This window comes from Cavia porcellus, unplaced genomic scaffold (assembly GCF_034190915.1).
Source record: "Cavia porcellus strain 051 isolate PalLab524CR breed Dunkin Hartley unplaced genomic scaffold, mCavPor4.1 scaffold_6, whole genome shotgun sequence".
NCBI classification, from domain to species: Eukaryota; Metazoa; Chordata; class Mammalia; order Rodentia; family Caviidae; genus Cavia; species Cavia porcellus.
Window position 1 is genome coordinate 44,914,522 of NW_026947489.1, and position 18,524 is coordinate 44,933,045.

At 36.0% G+C, this 18,524-nt stretch overlaps 1 protein-coding gene across 1 annotated transcript in view; it reads right to left on the reverse strand.

Annotated features, from left to right (window-relative positions):
• Nucleotides 1-18,524, reverse strand: part of Dgki (diacylglycerol kinase iota) — a 466,489-nt gene that overhangs the window by 166,519 nt on the left and 281,446 nt on the right. The window contains 5 exon segments of the mRNA XM_063250554.1: nt 2,970-3,081; nt 4,525-4,598; nt 6,614-6,676; nt 7,542-7,597; nt 17,536-17,614. Of these exon segments, the coding sequence (XP_063106624.1) occupies nt 2,970-3,081; nt 4,525-4,598; nt 6,614-6,676; nt 7,542-7,597; nt 17,536-17,614 (384 nt within the window).

Sequence of the window (18,524 nt, forward strand, 5' to 3'; positions counted from 1 at the left end):
AATCTTTTTAATAGTAGAGTAATGATACTTGGAGGCTCATTATACTATTTTGTCTTCTCATCAAAAATACTTACTTAAGAAACACTGAGCTAATTCCCTAAATAAATAAAACCTCCTAGGTCAATTCCACAGGGTACCCTGTGATTTTACCCAGTAACTCAGCACCACCTGACACGTGTGACTTTTCACCTACATTTATCCTGCATAAACTACATAGGAGGGCTGTGATTTCACACAGTATCGCAAGTCTCTATTTTCCCCCCAGAATTCCATGTCCTATTCTTCTGGGAAAAGTTATTCAGTCAATCATATTTATGAACCGTGCCCTGCATGCCTCAAGTTCCCTGCTGTGTCCAGTCAGCAACGTCCACTATTCATCATTTCCAGTGGTCCTTCCAGCCCTTGCTCATCTACTTTATGCCCTATACAGTAGACTTGTTTGGAATGCAGCAGTGAAACCTGGTTAAAACTTCAAAGGCAGCCAGCCCCAGAAGATCTGGTGGGGAGGGGTTGTATTTATATCCATGCTGTCTTCTTGACTGGTTAGACAGAATGGGAGCCTTCTCTTAGCTGGTATCACTCCTACTGGATGGTTACTTTCTGAGTAGTTCCCTTTCTGCTTTAGGTGATCATTTCTTTGTCTTTGTGTCAACAGCTCAGGAATGGCTGTTTCTCATAAACTTAGCACACTAAGAGTATGGAATTCCTCTATTAAAGTCTCCTCTGCTTATTGTTCCTATCTGCCTCAATCTCCCCTGTTCAGATATTAATTACACAATTGTTGACAAGACTGCCAAAACCAAAAAAGATTAGACCAAGAACTTGGCCCAGACATAGAACAAATGTCAGAGAAATTGAAAAGCTGAAAAACGGAAAGCATGTGCAATAGTCCTGGGATATAAAAGAAGTAAAGAGTGATCAAACCTAAGCTTGATGATGAGCTACTCAAGCAAGAAAGCAAAGATGCAAGTGACCAAGGCTGGAGAACCAGAGAGAACTTTGATTAAAATCAAATAAGAATTTAACTTTTGATCCTAAAAGCAAGCAAATCCCCCTAGATTCCAGTCCTACATAAGGGATCATCATCCTGGGACAATTACTGACAGTCCTCTGCCACACAGTCAGAACCAGGGAGCTCTAGTAAATGGTAATCACTTGAGCAATGTTGGCTGGAATAAATGGATGAGTAAAACACACAGGGAAACTTTTGAGCTTTTCCATTGTACATTAGCAATGGTTTTGTCACGTAAATAATTCTTCTTTGTACAAATCACTTCTCAACTTAATCCTCTTGACTCTTTGCTGTCTTCCTATTATGAGCATAAAGAGCAAGAGCAGTATCAGAGCTCCAACAATGAAAGTAAGTCAATCCCAGTCTTTCACATCCTAATAGCCACTCCATCCTAGGGCTGGTACATTTAACAGGGAACATCACCAAGTGACAGAGTCCTGCCACAGTCATCTGAGGTTATTCTGCTAACCTACTAATTTGAGGAGATTGGGGAAGAGTCGCATAACTAATAAGATGAATAAAATGAGATCAATTTGGGTTTATTTAGAATAAAATCTTTTCTGCTTTTACGCATATAGTACCAAAGACTATAGGTATGCTTTGTATTGATTAGCTCTACTGATAGATAGTATAACCTGATTTATACAAATATATATGTAATTTTTAATTAGTCCCCACTCAGTTAATAGTAAGTGGCAGTGACTAAAACCTACTTGAAACTATTTATATTATAAATTTATTTTTTTTTGTCTTTTTTTTCCTTTTTATCGGTACCGGGGATCGAACTCATGACTGCCTGCTTGCAAGGCAGGCACTTATGCCACTGAGCTAAATCCCCAGCCCCTATAAATTTATTTTTAATGCAACAAAATAAAATTAAAATATATAGCATTCCCAATATTGGTAGTGAAACAGTAAGGTCATGACAATGCTTCTACATAGAGGTATTTTATGATAAAGGATATGCCCATTTCCTTCATAAGGAAGCAAGATGAAGTTGAATGCAGATAAACAGTTTCATTTTAACTTAGTTATTGCATTCAACATCTCGGAAAACTGAAAAAGTGTGTATGACATAATACCTTTTCAAATTAGTATGAAACTTTGTATTTTCATAGAAAATTAATCAGAAAAATTTTCAAATGCTACTCATTTATTTTATTTATTTATTGTTTTTTTGAGACAATAAATAAATATGACATGGTTTTTCACTCTGCAGTGCAGGATGGCCTTGAACTTATTTTGTAACCCAGGTTGGCCTCAAACTCATAGCCTGTTTCAGCCTCCCAAGTTCTGGGATTACAAGCATGAAGCAACACACCCAACTCTCATTTACTTTTTTTTCAAGAGAAAAACCAAAAGAAAAAGAACAGAATAGAGTCAATCAAAAGTAAACAATGAAGACGGCACATGACTTCAAAACAAGATAAAAGGAAATCAATAATGGTCCCTTAATGCCTCTTGTTATCTTCAAAATAACTGTCCATACCATTAGGCATAATAAATCAAATTAAATACTGCAGAATAAAATGAATAAAAACAAGACTATTGAAGGAATACATGACATCCAAACAAGATAATACTAAACCAGCAGTGGCTACCATATGCTCTTGTTACCTTCAAAGTAGTTGCCTGTACCATCAGACATAATACAATCAAACAAAACAACAGAATAAAATCATCAAAACAAAACAATGAAAGCAATAGAGAGCTTCAAAACAGGTAATAAGAAATCAACAATGGCGACCATAATATATTTTGTTTTTGAAGCTCAAACAAATACATGAGTTTTCAGAGTGACAGGGTAACTTTGCAAGGTGTTTTTCCAGAACAATTCTATCCCGTATAAAGTTTTAAATTGATAAAGCAGGAAAAAAGTATACTAAAATTCAGTGGAATAATCTAAGTGTGACTTAAATACATATTTTTTTTTCAGTAAAACAGTAGTACTGCTCACCAGAGAGGCCATGGTAAATCCAATGACTTCAATGTAGCCATCATCGTGACGCTGAGGTTCAAAGTCATGATGATCCCCGGGGTTTCCCCAAGGCATTGTGCCAGCACAATATCTATAACACAAGGTTAAAAACACAATGAGATAGACTCTGTTCTCCTCATGAGCATCATTAGGGTTCAGCTGACAGTTAAGTAAAATTCATATCTGTATCAAAACTTCACATGGTATACCATAACTATGTAATTTAAATAATTTTGTTATTAGTTTAAAAATAAATGTAAAGACAGATAGTTCATAGTTAGACCTAGTGTTTACTAACTATGAGAATCATTTTCTGCTCTTGGTATGTGCCTTTCAACAAAAGAGAAAATAAAATTTTCATTCCCAAAATATCAACCTATGAAAAATGGGAAAAGCACACTGTGGTAACCAAATTCCCCTTAATTCATTATTTGCTAACACTTCTCACTGTGGAATTCATTTGTGTCTGTCTTCTAAAGAAGTCATATTCATGTAGGTGAAAAAGAAAAACTAGAAGGCTGATAATTACCACCTTACACACAATGAAGAAGTATCCATGAGAAAGGAGAAAGGAAGAAGAAAGGAGAGGAAAGAGCATGAAGATAGGCAATGATAACAGGAAGGTGAAATAAAAGAAATCAGAAAACCAGAGGGAAGAGAATACAGAAATAAGGAAGGATGGATAAAAACAGAAAGAATAGGGGGAAAAGAAAGAGAAACAAATTAAAAGCCCTAATTGCCAGTGTTTTGTGTGAATCTAGGCCATCTACTAAAGCTACACTGAAGTTATCTCTGTAATAACACTGACTGACTCTACTCAGCCATGCCAAGAATCCCTGCGAGGTGTGATGTGTTTCCCTACACATACATTTACATAGGACCCTCATTTCAATCAAACGTGGCATAAGAAGAGTTTAACTGTATACTTTCTATCTAGATTGTTTACTGGGCAAGTAACAGGGATTACAGGCCCATTTCTTGTAAAAGCTTGGCTTTCATGCTGAGAATCTAGCTTTATGCCACCAAGGTAACATGCTTATTTGAGACTTGAAAAACATTTCTTTATCCTGAAGAACATAGCAATACTAAAGAGAGGTAGCATACTAACTAACAATGCTGCTCTAATTGATTCTATTTTTTCAAAGCAATCATTGGGCAGAGATTCAAAGGGCAGGATGGTTTCCTAACAGCTTTGGGAGAACTGGGAACAGGCATTTATTTATCCACACTATCATTCTTGGAGGCAGAGAAGTGAGGTGGAGAAGGGCAGAAACTGAGAATTAAATGAAAATGTTTCTATAGTGAGAAGCAAGTGAGTTTCTTAAGGTTGCATGAGTCCAGACCATGAACTCCACATCACACACACAACCACCTACCACAGTAAATCATGGGGGAGAACAAATATTCAGAGCTGGAAATCTTCAGCAATCTGTGAGAACTGATTTCTTACTAGTTATACCTGAAATGTTCTGTTTGGAAAGCAGATTAAGCTCAAGTCAAGTCAAATCACAGAAATAATATGCACAGAGCTTACCTGGGTATATTTAAAAATACTATACACTGGAACTTCAGTTCCTGAATCTTTGGGGTGAGATCTGTTCCATCACACTGCAATAATGAAAGCAGAAAGGCAAGAGCTCTGAAGCAGTCACAAGTCTAAAACAGCGATCACAGATAGCTGGTGTTGACAACAGAATACAGTGTTCTTTCCATGGCAGTAAGTGCCAGTTAACATGACTATAAGTATGCTGATGAAACCTCAACTAGACCCAGATTTCAGGCCTTAATCTAAACAATTCTTTGCTTTGTTCTGGCAATCAAAGGAAATACTGTCATTTTTAACCTTGTATTACTGTTAGATATTTAGGTTTATTGTATTAACACTAAAATACATTTAAAAGAATGAGGCTTCAGTAGCATTTGCTACGACAACCATGTAATTCAAACAAGTCATGAAGTTATTTTTTTGGTTTTTCAAAATAATTTTTACTTTGAAAATGTTAAATCATGATTTGAACACAATTTAAACAATGTGTACACAGTAAATTTTGGAAGAGGTATTTATTAGAAAATAGTATCTTCACAGGCCATTCTATTTTTGCCATGCAGTGAAGTGAGTGTTTTGGATGTGCATAGTTAATAATGTCTCATAAATGTAAAATGTGTCTGTAAGTATAGACCTAGAAAACACACAACAACAGCAAGTGATGTGTTCTTACAAATTCAATCTTTTACAGATTTGGATTGGACTTCTGAGATGCACCTATTTTTCTGGAGTTGGGATATGGCCCTGGTCTCAAGGACCCCCCGCATCATGGCCTCAGTGCTTTTGCCTTGCAGCTTCCTGGATCAGTGAGTGTTGTTCCAACAGTGATGTCCTCTGAGTCATCAGAGAAAAGCCTTCCCCTCCCTTTCTCCTTCCCCCTGGCACCAAACATCAAATGAGGAAAATTCTAGTGAGGCCCATAGTTATCTCGATCTCCAAAGCACAAAGCCTGCTGTTCCACCGGTTTCCTCTCCTTTTGTCCCAGAAGTTCCTCACTCCCTTGTCTTCAGAAGAGAGTAAAACATTCTTGCAACCCCTATAAATTTCTCAAGATTTCTTTAGCATTCCAAACAAAATTATAAATGATTCTGCACCAGTCAAGTTTGTTTCTAAGCACCCACATTCTTTTCCCGGCTGATCTTGATACAGCCTGTTTTTCATGAGCACTCTCAAAAAACTTGTTTCCAGGAAATCATACAGTATTAAATAAGGTATTTTCCAATGTAACTCAGAAAGGAATCAAATTCTAGATAGCAACTGAAGGTGTTTTTAGATATTCTCAAATACTAAAGCAAATATAAAATGTCCCAACTTATTTAATGACTTCAAATGAGTTCGTGAATGACTGTGCCAATTAAAAAAACATTTAGACATTTTGAAGTTTGAAAGTGACTAAAATTTCAAAAAAGTAGAATGTGATACAATAATTGCAAGCAATGTTGTTGCATCACAGAAAACTGCTATAAAAAATTACTATATTTTGAATACAATTCATTTCTTAAATTTTGTACTCTTTCCTCCCAGAAATAAGTCAATGACTCTGGGAATTAACCAAATAATATAAAGATGTGCACCTTACAATATATAATGTTTTAACAAAGTTTTAAAACCTGATACCGCATTAAATTGCACTGTGCTTTAGAACAGCAGCTTTCAATGTTTTTCCCTTCAAGCATACACAAAGAAAAACATTTGCATGCAAAATACATTTCTGTCTACAAGTTCACAACTGACAAATCAATAACAAGAAAAATCTGGAGAATAAAGCAAATAGTACTGTATGAAAAAATTTTTATATTGTTTTGCACTTTCTTGGTCTAATATACACATTTTACATTCATTCGACTGGACTGAGTTTCCTCAGGATTAAAACTAATCTTTCTATGTAATTTTATACCCATTAAAGGCAGTAGCAACAAATGACAAGTACTCATGAACACTTGTCTGAGTGAACCACACCAACTGTTCTAAACTCTATAGAGTCCAGTGATTCATCTACATACAAACTGGTCCCTGGAACCTTACTTTTGTGATATTCATGTTTACATGAAAATGAAATGAATTATCCAATACTTACAACAACTTTAACATGTTTGGATAGATCTCTAGAACTTCTCTGTAGAAAATCAGAAAAAGCTGCCTATACCACCGGAAATAAGAAAAAAGACATTTCGAATTACATGGTTTTACAATTCTTCACTTCCATGCTGCAGCTAGTTCCAAGTTATGCAAAAATATATAGTGAACTGTTCTTTTTTCTCAATCCAAAATGAAGCAAGGGCAATGGCTATCAAAATGGAAAGCTTTCTTTGTTTTTAAAACATAACAGATAATAAAATTTAAATTTACAGAAAAAGAGGGTCTGTCTGGCAATTCATTCTCCTTCCCACTTTGGGCCCATTAATCCTTAACTTGCCACTAAAATTCTCCTGCTTTACACCCTTTTATTTTCTACCTGTAGCCAATGGTATCAACTTAAACTGTACTTTTAATCAATACTTAATGCCTTTCCCTTCTCTATCTATGGGGATCCTCTGAGGAAGAAAAGAAGAAGCTCTCTCATCTCATACATGCTTCCATGAAAAACTTCCCATGTTCTGCCACTTTCCCATCTGAATGTCAGTGTGACACTAGACATGCCATGGTGAGAGCTATATTCTAATCTAACACTGTTTATATGTCTTCCAGTCTACTCAGTGGTTCCCTTGCTACCCTAGCTCTGAGGTTTGTTTTTCACAACATTTTTGAATACCATCCATTCTTGTAAAACAAGAAATCTGGACTTTAAAATTCAAAGATGAAGAACATCAATTCCCTTTCCAGCTACTAATTTAAAAAATGAACTCTTACTTTCATTCTTAAATGAAGACACTGAACAATATATAAACATAAATATAAATGTGTGATGTACATGTCATTATTTGTAATGTATAGTATCCATTACTCAATGAATTGGCATTATATAATATATAATAATTATAAAACAAAAAAATATATATACTTACCCCAGCATAGAACATTTTATTTCGAAAACGACTATTGAATTTCTCTGGATTTGCTTCTGTGAAAGAGGAGAAGTCTTGTTCTAGAAATCTCTTTAAACATTAGCACATTGCATCCTAACCCATCTACCCTACAGATCTAGCAGACCCCACAGTTCATCTTTCCTTACACTCCAGGCCAGTTGCTACCTGTACAGCTCCCAGTGCTGCAACAGGTCAGCTATAAAGTGGCAGTACTGGATGTAACTGGGAGCGTTAGAATTACAAACCACCAAGCCCCACCTAGATTCCCTGAATCTCAAAGTTTGAATGGGAGTCTAGGAAAGGCAGTGCCATAAGCTCTCTCCATCGTTCTTACTCAAGGTAAGACTTACTGAAATTTGAGCCACCCTGGACTTTTTTTATAACACAGGTATTAGGGGGAAGTGTGATTATTTCCAATGACCATATAGCATGCAGCTCCAAATGTAACTGGGTATGGGAAATTTGGGTGACAATGAAGAATTTGCTTTAACGTTTTGCAAAACCTCAGAGCTACCATCTGCTCTGCTGGTTGTAACATGCTTTGCAAGAAATAATTTGTTTTCGTGAAGAACACACACACACACACACATACATACATACACACACACACACACACACACACGGCCTGCCGAATGGACTTGGCACATTACAGGAAAGGTTCTGGTTACAAAATGATTTGATTTTAAATTTGCTCTGATTTGTTACATAAAGACCCAAAAGGACGAAAGAACAATCTATATCAAACGGTTTTCACATGAATTAAAGGAGTCATACAAACCCTAAATGAAGTACTTCCTCACTTATTTCTTTCTAATAAAATTCCAGGACTTTCCAAAAGAACCTCCTGTCTTAAATTAGCCTTCTGCTGTTTGATCCAATGTACTCCATTCCTTCTTAAACCAAGTATTTCTATCAGTCATTTCTGCACATCATCCTCTACCCTACTGAAACTCATCAAGTTTACACCTTCCTGTAAAGGACAGTCCCCAAAAGGCACAGATGAAGAGAAGTAGCAAACACTTCACCTAGTAAGACACGCCCAACAAAACACAGAGAACCTCAGGATATAATCTTGGATAAACTGCTACTAGATTATCTTAATGATTATTGGAGCATAATAAGAGCACATGGCATAGACACTGGGTTAAAAAAAAAAGTTGGGGGGACTAAATATAGGAAAAGGAAGAACTGAGAAGGCTGGCTCTTGAAAGCTTTGTCTATAAGTAGTTTTTAACGTTTCAAAGCTCTCCTAAACTCCGCACTACCTTAAGTACTCTAACCCTAAAAACAAGTAAAAACAACAGGCTACTGTATATACAGTATAGCAAACAAAAGGAACAATGACATTAACTACTTCTGCTCTTCCTGGCTCTCTTCCCATCGCTGGCCGCAGAGCTGACCATTTTTCCAGTCTAGGATTTCATCAGGGTAAATGTGGCTGCTATATGATATGCTGTTTTTCACCTTTTTAGAAACAGATTTGGCTGGGCTCCATTTTCATTTTCAGTTCCACTAACTTTAGGAACCCCGAAGTAAAATGAGAATCTTTTCTGCTATGCAATTTATCATAAGTACACAGGCTGTTTAAAAAAAAAAATAATAACCAGGTCCAGCAATGAGGCAAGTTTTTGAACAATGGCTGCCAAACTTTGCATTGAATTTTTTCAGAGCTTTGTTGTCCACAGCTAGTAAATAAATCACAGATTAACTATTAACATTTGAAAATTTTATAATTTATGATTTGGAAAATAGTCACATCATTGTGGAGTTTTCCTGTAAGACTTGAAAAACTGAAAACTCTTCCTGTTTAAGAAATATTTTTTCCCTTCAAAAGAGAGTACTCTCTCTAACATCCCTAAAAAATTAAAATAAATTTAAGAAACAAACTGCATTTTTGGTGATTTCATTCATGCATTTGACAAAAACAGTCATCTTAGATGTAATGTAGCTGAATAAATTTCATTGAAATAAACTTTTAAAAACAAATCTATTGAAACATTTACCATTTGAAGAGATGTCAGAAAGATGTAAAAGAGTTTAGGAAGTTGCACATATGCCTTGACCTAGATAGAAAGGCTGTGAGGGAAATGCTGTTAGTTTCAGGATAAAAAACTTATCGATTGTATGGATTGCCTTGGCAACTGGATCTTTTGCCTATTTTTACATCTACTCAATTCCAAGAAAAACAACAGAACAATAAAGAAAAATCAGCTGAAGCTAAGGAACATGTCTCCATTGGCTCTGCAAAGGAGGGGATTTTGGGGTTGATTGTGCCTAAATGTGTATAGGAGTTGATGTGTCTTTAAGGAAGACCCAGAGTGTGAACCTCAACTACACTGGGAGGAAGGAAAAAGAACTGTGAAAGAGTGAATGAGAAAGTTTAAGAGTCCCCACTCCTCCAGGAAGTGTGTCTGTTAGTTGGTATTAGGTAAGCATAAAAAGCTACTCTCAAAAAAGGCTAACAATTCTCAACACATTAATGTATCTCAAGACTTGATGGTGAAGTCGCCAAGATTTATTGCTCCTATTCCTTCACTTCCCATTCTCCTCATCCACAGAGAGTATGGATGGCAAGAGGTACACACTTGCTGTATTTGTCTGTGCCACTATTCTGCTGCATTCTGATTAACAACGAATAATAATTATTAGTTTCCAATTTCTTTCATAACAAACTGTTATAAACTTGCCAACTTAGAACAACAACCATTCATTTTAATTTTCATTCATTTAAAATTACCCATTCATTTAAAATTTTCTAGGGCAACATTCTCCACTGGTCCCTTCTGGAACCCCTGGTTAGGGTCTTACAAGACCTAAATCATGGCACTATATTGCTGAACCCTTATGGAAAATCTCTGGGGAAGATTCACTTCCAAGTTGTTTCAGGTGACTGACAGGCACCACGTCCTTCAGAGTAGATTTCCTCATTGGGTTGAGAGGCCATCTGCATTCCTCCATCACCCAGCAGTTGATTCCCAGCACTCTGACTCTGCCTTCTGCTTGTCTCAAAGGGCTCATGCTATCACCTTAGGCCTACCCAGATAAAATCAGCTGATGTTAGCTTTAATTATGTCTACAAAGTCCTTTTATTACATAAGGTAAATAACCACAGGCATAATGAGAGATGATAATGATTACAGTCAAAATTCTACCTGCTGCTGTCCAGTCTCTGGCCTCATGATTCATGTCACTCCCATATGAAAATATATTCACTCCACCCATGCATGATCCCCAAAGGTCTTATCTCATTATAGTATCAAGTCAAAATCCAAAAAATCTCATCTAAATCTCATTATCGCAAACCTCATAAATCTTATTATCTAAATTATCTAAGTGGTTTGGCTCTGGATGTAATCCACTTATGATATGAATGGAATTCTCACTATAATCCATTCAACTAATTAAATACATTACCCGATCCTCATGTACAGCACAATACATGTTATAAGAATGGAGATCCTCCCATCCAAGTACTAACCAGGTGCATTCAGGGTGGTATGGCCATAGACTACTTTGAAAAAAAGAGACACTGCAATACCCAGTGCTGATCCAGTAGTGTCATGATGTGAAATCCAGCAATACTAGTATTCTTTGTTTAGAGTGGTTTTAGCCTGCTTTGGTTTGTTTAATCTGAACATACATGAAGATATGGGTAACTGCGTGTATGTTTAAGTGTATAGAATTGTTAACCATATTAGTAAGTGTTGTCAAATAGTTGAACAGAACTGTTTGCAGTCTCACTGTTTGAATTTCCACTTTGTATGCTTCACTTTTGTAACTTGAACAACTATTTGTAAGAGGACAATACGTAATTATCAACTAGCAATTTCTTACTATTTATTTTTTCTTTGAAATTATGTATTATTTCTACCCTTTTTCTGTTTTGTTTATTCTCTTTGAATGAAAAAAAGAAAAGAATGGGAATCTAGCCAGGGATGGTGGCACACATTTGTAATCTTAGCATTCTGGTTGGCTGAGGCAGGAGGATTGTAAATGCAATTTAGTGAGACTGTATCTCAAAATAAAAAATTGAAAAGGGAGCTGGGGATACAGTTTCGTGTTAAAACCTTGGGTTCAATCGCCTGTACTAAGGATTTAAAAAAGAATGGAATCTGTAGTGTTTGACTGATTGTGTCTTGACACATTTAGAAGCTTAAATGAATAGGTTTAGCAATTTTACACCCTAAGGTATAGAAGACCCACCCTAGGCTGGCTGGTCTCTTAGATGGTATAAAAGGGAAGGAGGAAGGACAATGAGGTTCCGCTCTTCGGAGGAGCTCCAGTCTTCACCTTCAGGTTGGATGTCATCGTCTCCTGGTTTCCAGTGCAGACTCTTCGGCTTCTGCCTTGGATCCTTCAGACTTCAGCATAGATTATTCAGCCTTTTGTCGCAGTCCTAGGCATTCTGGTGTAGACTTGCATGAGACACTGTAGTGAACTCTAGACCTGGGATTGAATCCTTCGGCCTCTGGCTTGCAGACACCCTCCCTCTGTACCCTTCCTCATCCAACTCAGGCTGACTACTGCAAGTCAATATTCTTATCCATTTGTATACACTGTGTTATAAAACCCTGACTAATGCAAAATCTTAAAACCCTGCTTTTGTCCATGATTTCTTGCAGGTTTAGCTTTAAATTACTTTCAAATTTTAATTTCAGCCCTGCTGTCATCCTCTAGGTCTTAGGGGGGTTGGTAAAAATGACTTACTCATTCCCTCTTCCTGTCAAACTAAGTTCTTATTCCCTCTCCTCGTGATTGGCCCTGTTGATGGCCCCTACAAACAGACTTCTTTGAGCTAATCTTAGTTTTCCTAAAAGATATGTCTTCAAAAAAGCAGGAAGTGCAAGGTAACTGAATCACAATCACATAATTTCTGTGCTACCAAAAGCACACTCAATGACCATGAATGTTGAAAAAGATCTCAAAGACTGCACAGCTATCACATTATTTCTTTTATGCTTCTCTACCAAGCCTGCATTTAGCAACATCATCCTTTTGTCCCTTAGAGTTATTCCCTGGGAAAGAATTATCACTATGGAATGCAGAGGATTCTTAGCATGCTACTCTCTTGCCATAGGTTTCCACCCACCATCAAGTTCTTCAAGAACCCAAATAACATAGTCAAGAAAAAAGTGTTCATAAAACATGTATAAATATCTTTCGCAGACATTTAGTATTTCACTAATTAACATACAATTGTTATAAGTTAAGGTCAACATTTGTATATTCTCAACATACGAACGTATGAATCTTATTGGTCAAAATTTATAGCTGAAATCACTCAGGTTAAAAAACAAAAAACAAAATAAAACAAAAAACACTGTTCCAGGAGCCAGGGGTATAACTCAGTGGCATAATGATTGCCTGACAAGGGTGAAGTCCTGAGTTCAATACCTAGTTCAAAAAAAAACATTGTTTTGTGGAATAACACAAATGGAGTAAGAAAACATGTCCAGGAAGACCCATGTCAAAATGGTGCCCCTCAATGCTGATCTTGGGAATTCAGTATTACATATTTTTTTAAGACTCAGTATATGGAACAAAAGCTGTGTTTTTCCCTTTTTTAAGGCAAAGATTCAAAATTCATCAAAATAGAGCAGTAGTTGAAAAATCAGCATGTTTATTTCTATTTCTAAAAATACACAAAGTAAATTATTAATGATAACATACATGAACCTTTGTAATCTTAGGTTCCATTACACATAGTGTATAAGGTGCCTTTAAAACACATAAGGACTGGTTAAAAACTACTGACATGCTTCAAATAATGGTACCCCAAACTGCCTTTAATGAGATACTACAAGGGAAAACTAGCTCACAGCTAAAGGTGAGTCTAAGATGACAGTAAACCCAGACATATATGCTACATGATACCTCCCAAGTTCTCAGAATTCTATTATGATTTATGTTACCTATAAACACATATTCATCGTCTATACACTGACAAGCAAGGCTCTCTAACTCAAACTGAAGTGTTTACACTTTCACCTGTTAAAAATACAAGTACATACATATAAATTCAGTATGTACAGCTTTATTATACACCTCCTTTACCTGAGGTAAAGGAGACATTTGCAAATCCAAGTGAAAGACACCATATATAAAAATCAATATGAAATTTGAACCACACGTTTCACATAACTTCCATATTTCATCCATTCGCTACTTAATTGTAAGACTTCAGTCATGCATATGCTTGCCATAGTGCCACAATGAATTCAAATCACATATATTAAACAATCTTTCCTTATTTCCAACATCATCTCCTATTTAGGACAATTTTTTCACCAACATTACTATCATTTTCCAAAACCATAGCAAAATCTGTCATCACATATTAATCGTTCATCTAATCCATTTATCCCTCTACTTTTCTTTCCTGTGAAAACTTTCCTACCTACTTTACTTTTGTTGATATCTAATTCATCCTTTATCTCCCTGCCATATTACCCACTACGCTGTCTGGAAATTTCCTCCATACCTTTTTACTATGCCAGTCCTGCTGAACTCCCATTATTTACTGTCTGTGCAAGTAATCTTGCCTTCACAGAACATTACTGTTATTTATCTTTGATCAAGGGTCTACTCTCCAATTAAACTTCAACTGTTGCATCAAACATTGACACAGCAGCTGGGCTGGGAACTGGGAATATAAAAATAACTAAGACATGATCTTTGGCCTTTACACTAAGGAAGACAGGCATGAAAGTGGAAAGTGAAACAGCCTTGTATATATGCTATGCAAAGTGGCTACATAAGATGTAGACGTGAAATGATCAGAAAAGGGTCCCAGAGGAAAGCACACCTGAATCTTGCATGATAAGTAGGTGACACATAGAAGTGCTGGGTGAAAAGAGTAGAGAACCGCAGAGTAGACAGTGAGAGTTGATCAAAGGCAACCTGCTGAAATTTCAGTACCCAGACAAGAGATTGTACTGTCTCTCACAATGACTGCAATGATAAAATTTAGCAAATCACTACAAATAATTATTTAACTAAATCTGTCAGTTTTCTAAAATCCAATGAAACATTTACAACCTTTGAAACATGCTGATCTGCATGTCTCTGCATATTCAGTAAAAACACTGAATCCTAAATCAAATTTAAATACTACTACCTCGGGGGCTGGGGATTTAGCTCAGCGGCATAGCGCCTGCCTTGCAAGCAGGCAGTCGTTAGTTGGATCCCTGGTACCGATAAAAAGGAAAAAGACAAACAAACAAAAAATACCACTACCTCCTCTGGAGCCATAATTGTATTTCCTTGACCTTATAACATAAGGTTCAAAGGCTTAGAATAATAATTTCAACGAAGCAATAACATGGAAGCATTCGATCTTAGGCTTTACAATTTGATGTGTTAATATCCATGTCCAAAAAGTGACAATCTTATTCATAGCACTGGCAGAGTGAGAACTAACATTATCACTGTTAACCATGATCATTGTTACAGGACTAAACGTTAATGGATTGGAACATTTTCAATATACTAAATTGTAATACTTTCAATACTCTCCCTGAAGTGCTGTGACCATGTAAAAATACTAAAGCTAGTAGGCATTATTCCATGTGACAATGAAATAACCAATCTGATTACATCCCCAAATTCTGTTCCAACTTATCTCACACACACATTTTCTCACACATAAGGATCAACAATTGAACCTCAGATGCTTCACCATTTTGAGAAAAATAAGCATTTGTTTCCAACCAACAGAACTTTCTTTTTCATTGAATATCAATAAGAAACTCAAATTGTCAAATGTTTGTCTTCTTCACATATGATGTCAAGCAAACTGCTGCAATTGTCTTTATCTCCTGCTTAAATTTTAACTGGCCATACTAGAAGCATGTGTATATTAACACTCTTTCCAAATAAATGCCACTTCAGTCAATCCTTGTGCAAGAAATACAATGTAGGCTGTTATGTGAGGAGCTGTCCATCTGATGAGCATTTTCCCTCAAGGCCAAAAATCCTTTCTACGTTACTTTTTCTTTTAAATTTGCCTTGATAAAATTCGTGTCTATTATCCATTACTTGTAGGTAGATTGGTAAAATTTCAAATATTGCATTTTCTTGACTAATAGCTAACTCTATCCATGCTCATTTTTTCACAATGACTCTCAAGAAACTTTGAGTCCCTCTCTAGATATCTGATAGTAAATTTCACAAGTTTTGCTTGAAAGCTTAAAATTGAAAATGACTGTGTGTGAGAAATTTTGAAATCGAAACTCCAAGTGGTCCTGATTTAAGAACAGTCACTATCTACCAACAAAAACACGGCTGCTCCACCCTATTGAAAATGTGGTTTTACTGATCTTTGTTTTTCGTCTCTAACTTAAGATTTCTTGACTGATCAGACAAAAACAAAGGGGAAACCTAAATGAACACAAATCAGCTTAAAAATAGCTTCATATTTTTTCACACAGAATACTTATATTTAACCTAAAAAGAATAGAGTAATAGATACTGAAGTGTGTACAGTCCAGTAACATCAACAAAATTTAGATCCAGAAACTATGGGCATTTGTTTTTCATGATGTCGAGGTCACCTTCAAGAATATTTTATCTATTACTGAAAAACCAACAAAATTCTCCCTTATCAGTTGTTTATAGCTGGTTTCCCTCAAAGGCTTTGGCTTACACAGCAAAAATGTATTCAGTTCTATTTCAGGTCACATTAAATGCACATGAAAACTCAGCAACAAACTATTCAGAGATTAATACTTGACATACTTAAGTCTATTATTTTATAATCACATTCACATATATACACATACACAAAAACAGATAAGTAGTTTAGTCTAAAATTAAGTAGTATCATAGCTTAAATGAAAACATACATATATCAACATACACAACAATAGTTGCATGTTATAATTTAAAATTAAGGAGTATTGCAGCTTTAAGGAAAAAGAAAAAGATCACTTTCCCCAAAGAATTGCCTTCCAAACATGGTCTTTCCTTGATGTCTCTCCTTGCTTCTCTCTCACTTTGATTCAGAAATTTCGTCATACTACAAGGAAGTGTATCAACAGGATAACTTCTGGAATAATTATTGGATGAGCTCATTGTGGGCCACTTATTTAGGCTGATTATCATGTCAAGATGCCTACTTTGGAAAACGCATGTACTAGTGATACTTTTGCTACTGTACAAATTGTTAAGGAACCTGGGGGCTGTATTAAGAAGCCAAGAAAATTCAGAGTTATATTAACAGGAAGACAGTGTAAGAGAAAGACAGATTGTAGTAAATCAAAAACAGAGATTGACTGAGGCTACCAAGCAAAAGCCAAACTCCTACGTTTTCTCAGTTCTGAATGGCACAAGAAAATTTGGAGGAATTATTTTACAACTTATTATTATTTCATCTTATATCTCTTTCTAAACTTGTTTTGCTTGCTTCAGACCTGTCCCTCTCTCTTTCAGCATTTCAGATTACCACTCAGCCTCATTCATACCTTTGACTTGTCTGGTGAGGATTCCAGTATCTTCCTTTCTAATCTAATCAGAATCACTTTTTTCTTTCAACTGAAAATATTCATAGCCCCTCTACTGTCCTAACAATATTTTCTCTCTCTTGCAACCATGTGTCAATGTTTCTGGTTATGAAACACTGAATTTTAACCACTGGTGGCTTGTGAATCTATGTGTACCCTAGTGACTCTAGTGAAAGAATCTCTTTATCCTAGTTCACTACATTCAAAAATTTCCAGTCAAACTGGAAGAGTAACAGTTCTGAGATCCAGAATGTAGCTCTGCTTCTTTCCTTCCCTATCTTGAGATCCTGAACAACTAGGTCTCAGGGTCCCATCTGTAGTCAGTTCCCACCCAGCTCCCAAGGTGATGAAGGTGACGTAGAACAAGAACAAAGTACACCACAAACACAAGCAATAAGTAAATGAAAGGGAACATGCAAAACACCTTCTGGAAACTGCCTCCCCAGGAGATGGAAATGGGACGGTGTCCTCACCTCTGGATTCATGGAACTCCAGTGTGACATGAGCATCGAATCCAAGGCTAAAGTAATTATTGAAAACATTCAGAGGGAGCTGCAATGATAAACAGAGACAAAAGTAAAGTTGTGCATATCAAGCTAGGAAGAAAAAAATAAAAGCTGATGCCAGCCACCTATCTCTGAGGTGGTCCCCGAAAGAGGTCAGCCATAGTTCAGAGCTGGCAGTCTATAAGCAAAAGGAACATGGCTCTTGAATTCAGTCATCTGCAAAAGCTAAGATCAAGTTATTATTGCAAGAATTATGAATAGTATAGGAAATAAGGTCTACAAGTATAAACTAATAAATAACTATTCTTGTATATGTTGTAGTAACAGAAACTTGTTACACTGAGTGAAAATTTGTATTAGTGATGAAGAATGATTCATTACATGAATTTAGCAAATTCAATTGTAAAAATCATGTCTAAATGACCTAATCAGTGAATATATTTAGTACACGATTTTATGTTTAGCATATAAATATTATAACCCAAAATAAACAATGTTTAATATATTTACGTATCACCTACTTTTAAATTAAGCTTTTTAAAAAATCCATAAAATATACAAGGCAGTGAAAACCATGAAGCTATTGATGATTTAAAGAAAACAACATTACATATACAAATATATATATAAAATCAGTGGTGCTGAGGTTCCTATTTATCAAACCTATATGTCTATATCTTTGATACTACGATGAAATCTGCAAATAGCCATAAAGACGCACACAGAAGCCTTAACTGTCTTTCTCATAGTCGATTGGATCCATGGCTCTTCCTGCTGCAAGCTACAAAGAACAGAAACAGACAGCCTCAAGTCCCCATTAAAACAGAAAAACGGACATAATTCTAAAGCTTCAGTTCTATGACGCAACAATCATAAAATTATGTTGAAGATGCGACAAAGGAAAGGGGATGATTTCCTCAGTTCTCCTTCTGCAACTCAGAATAGAAGATAAACAC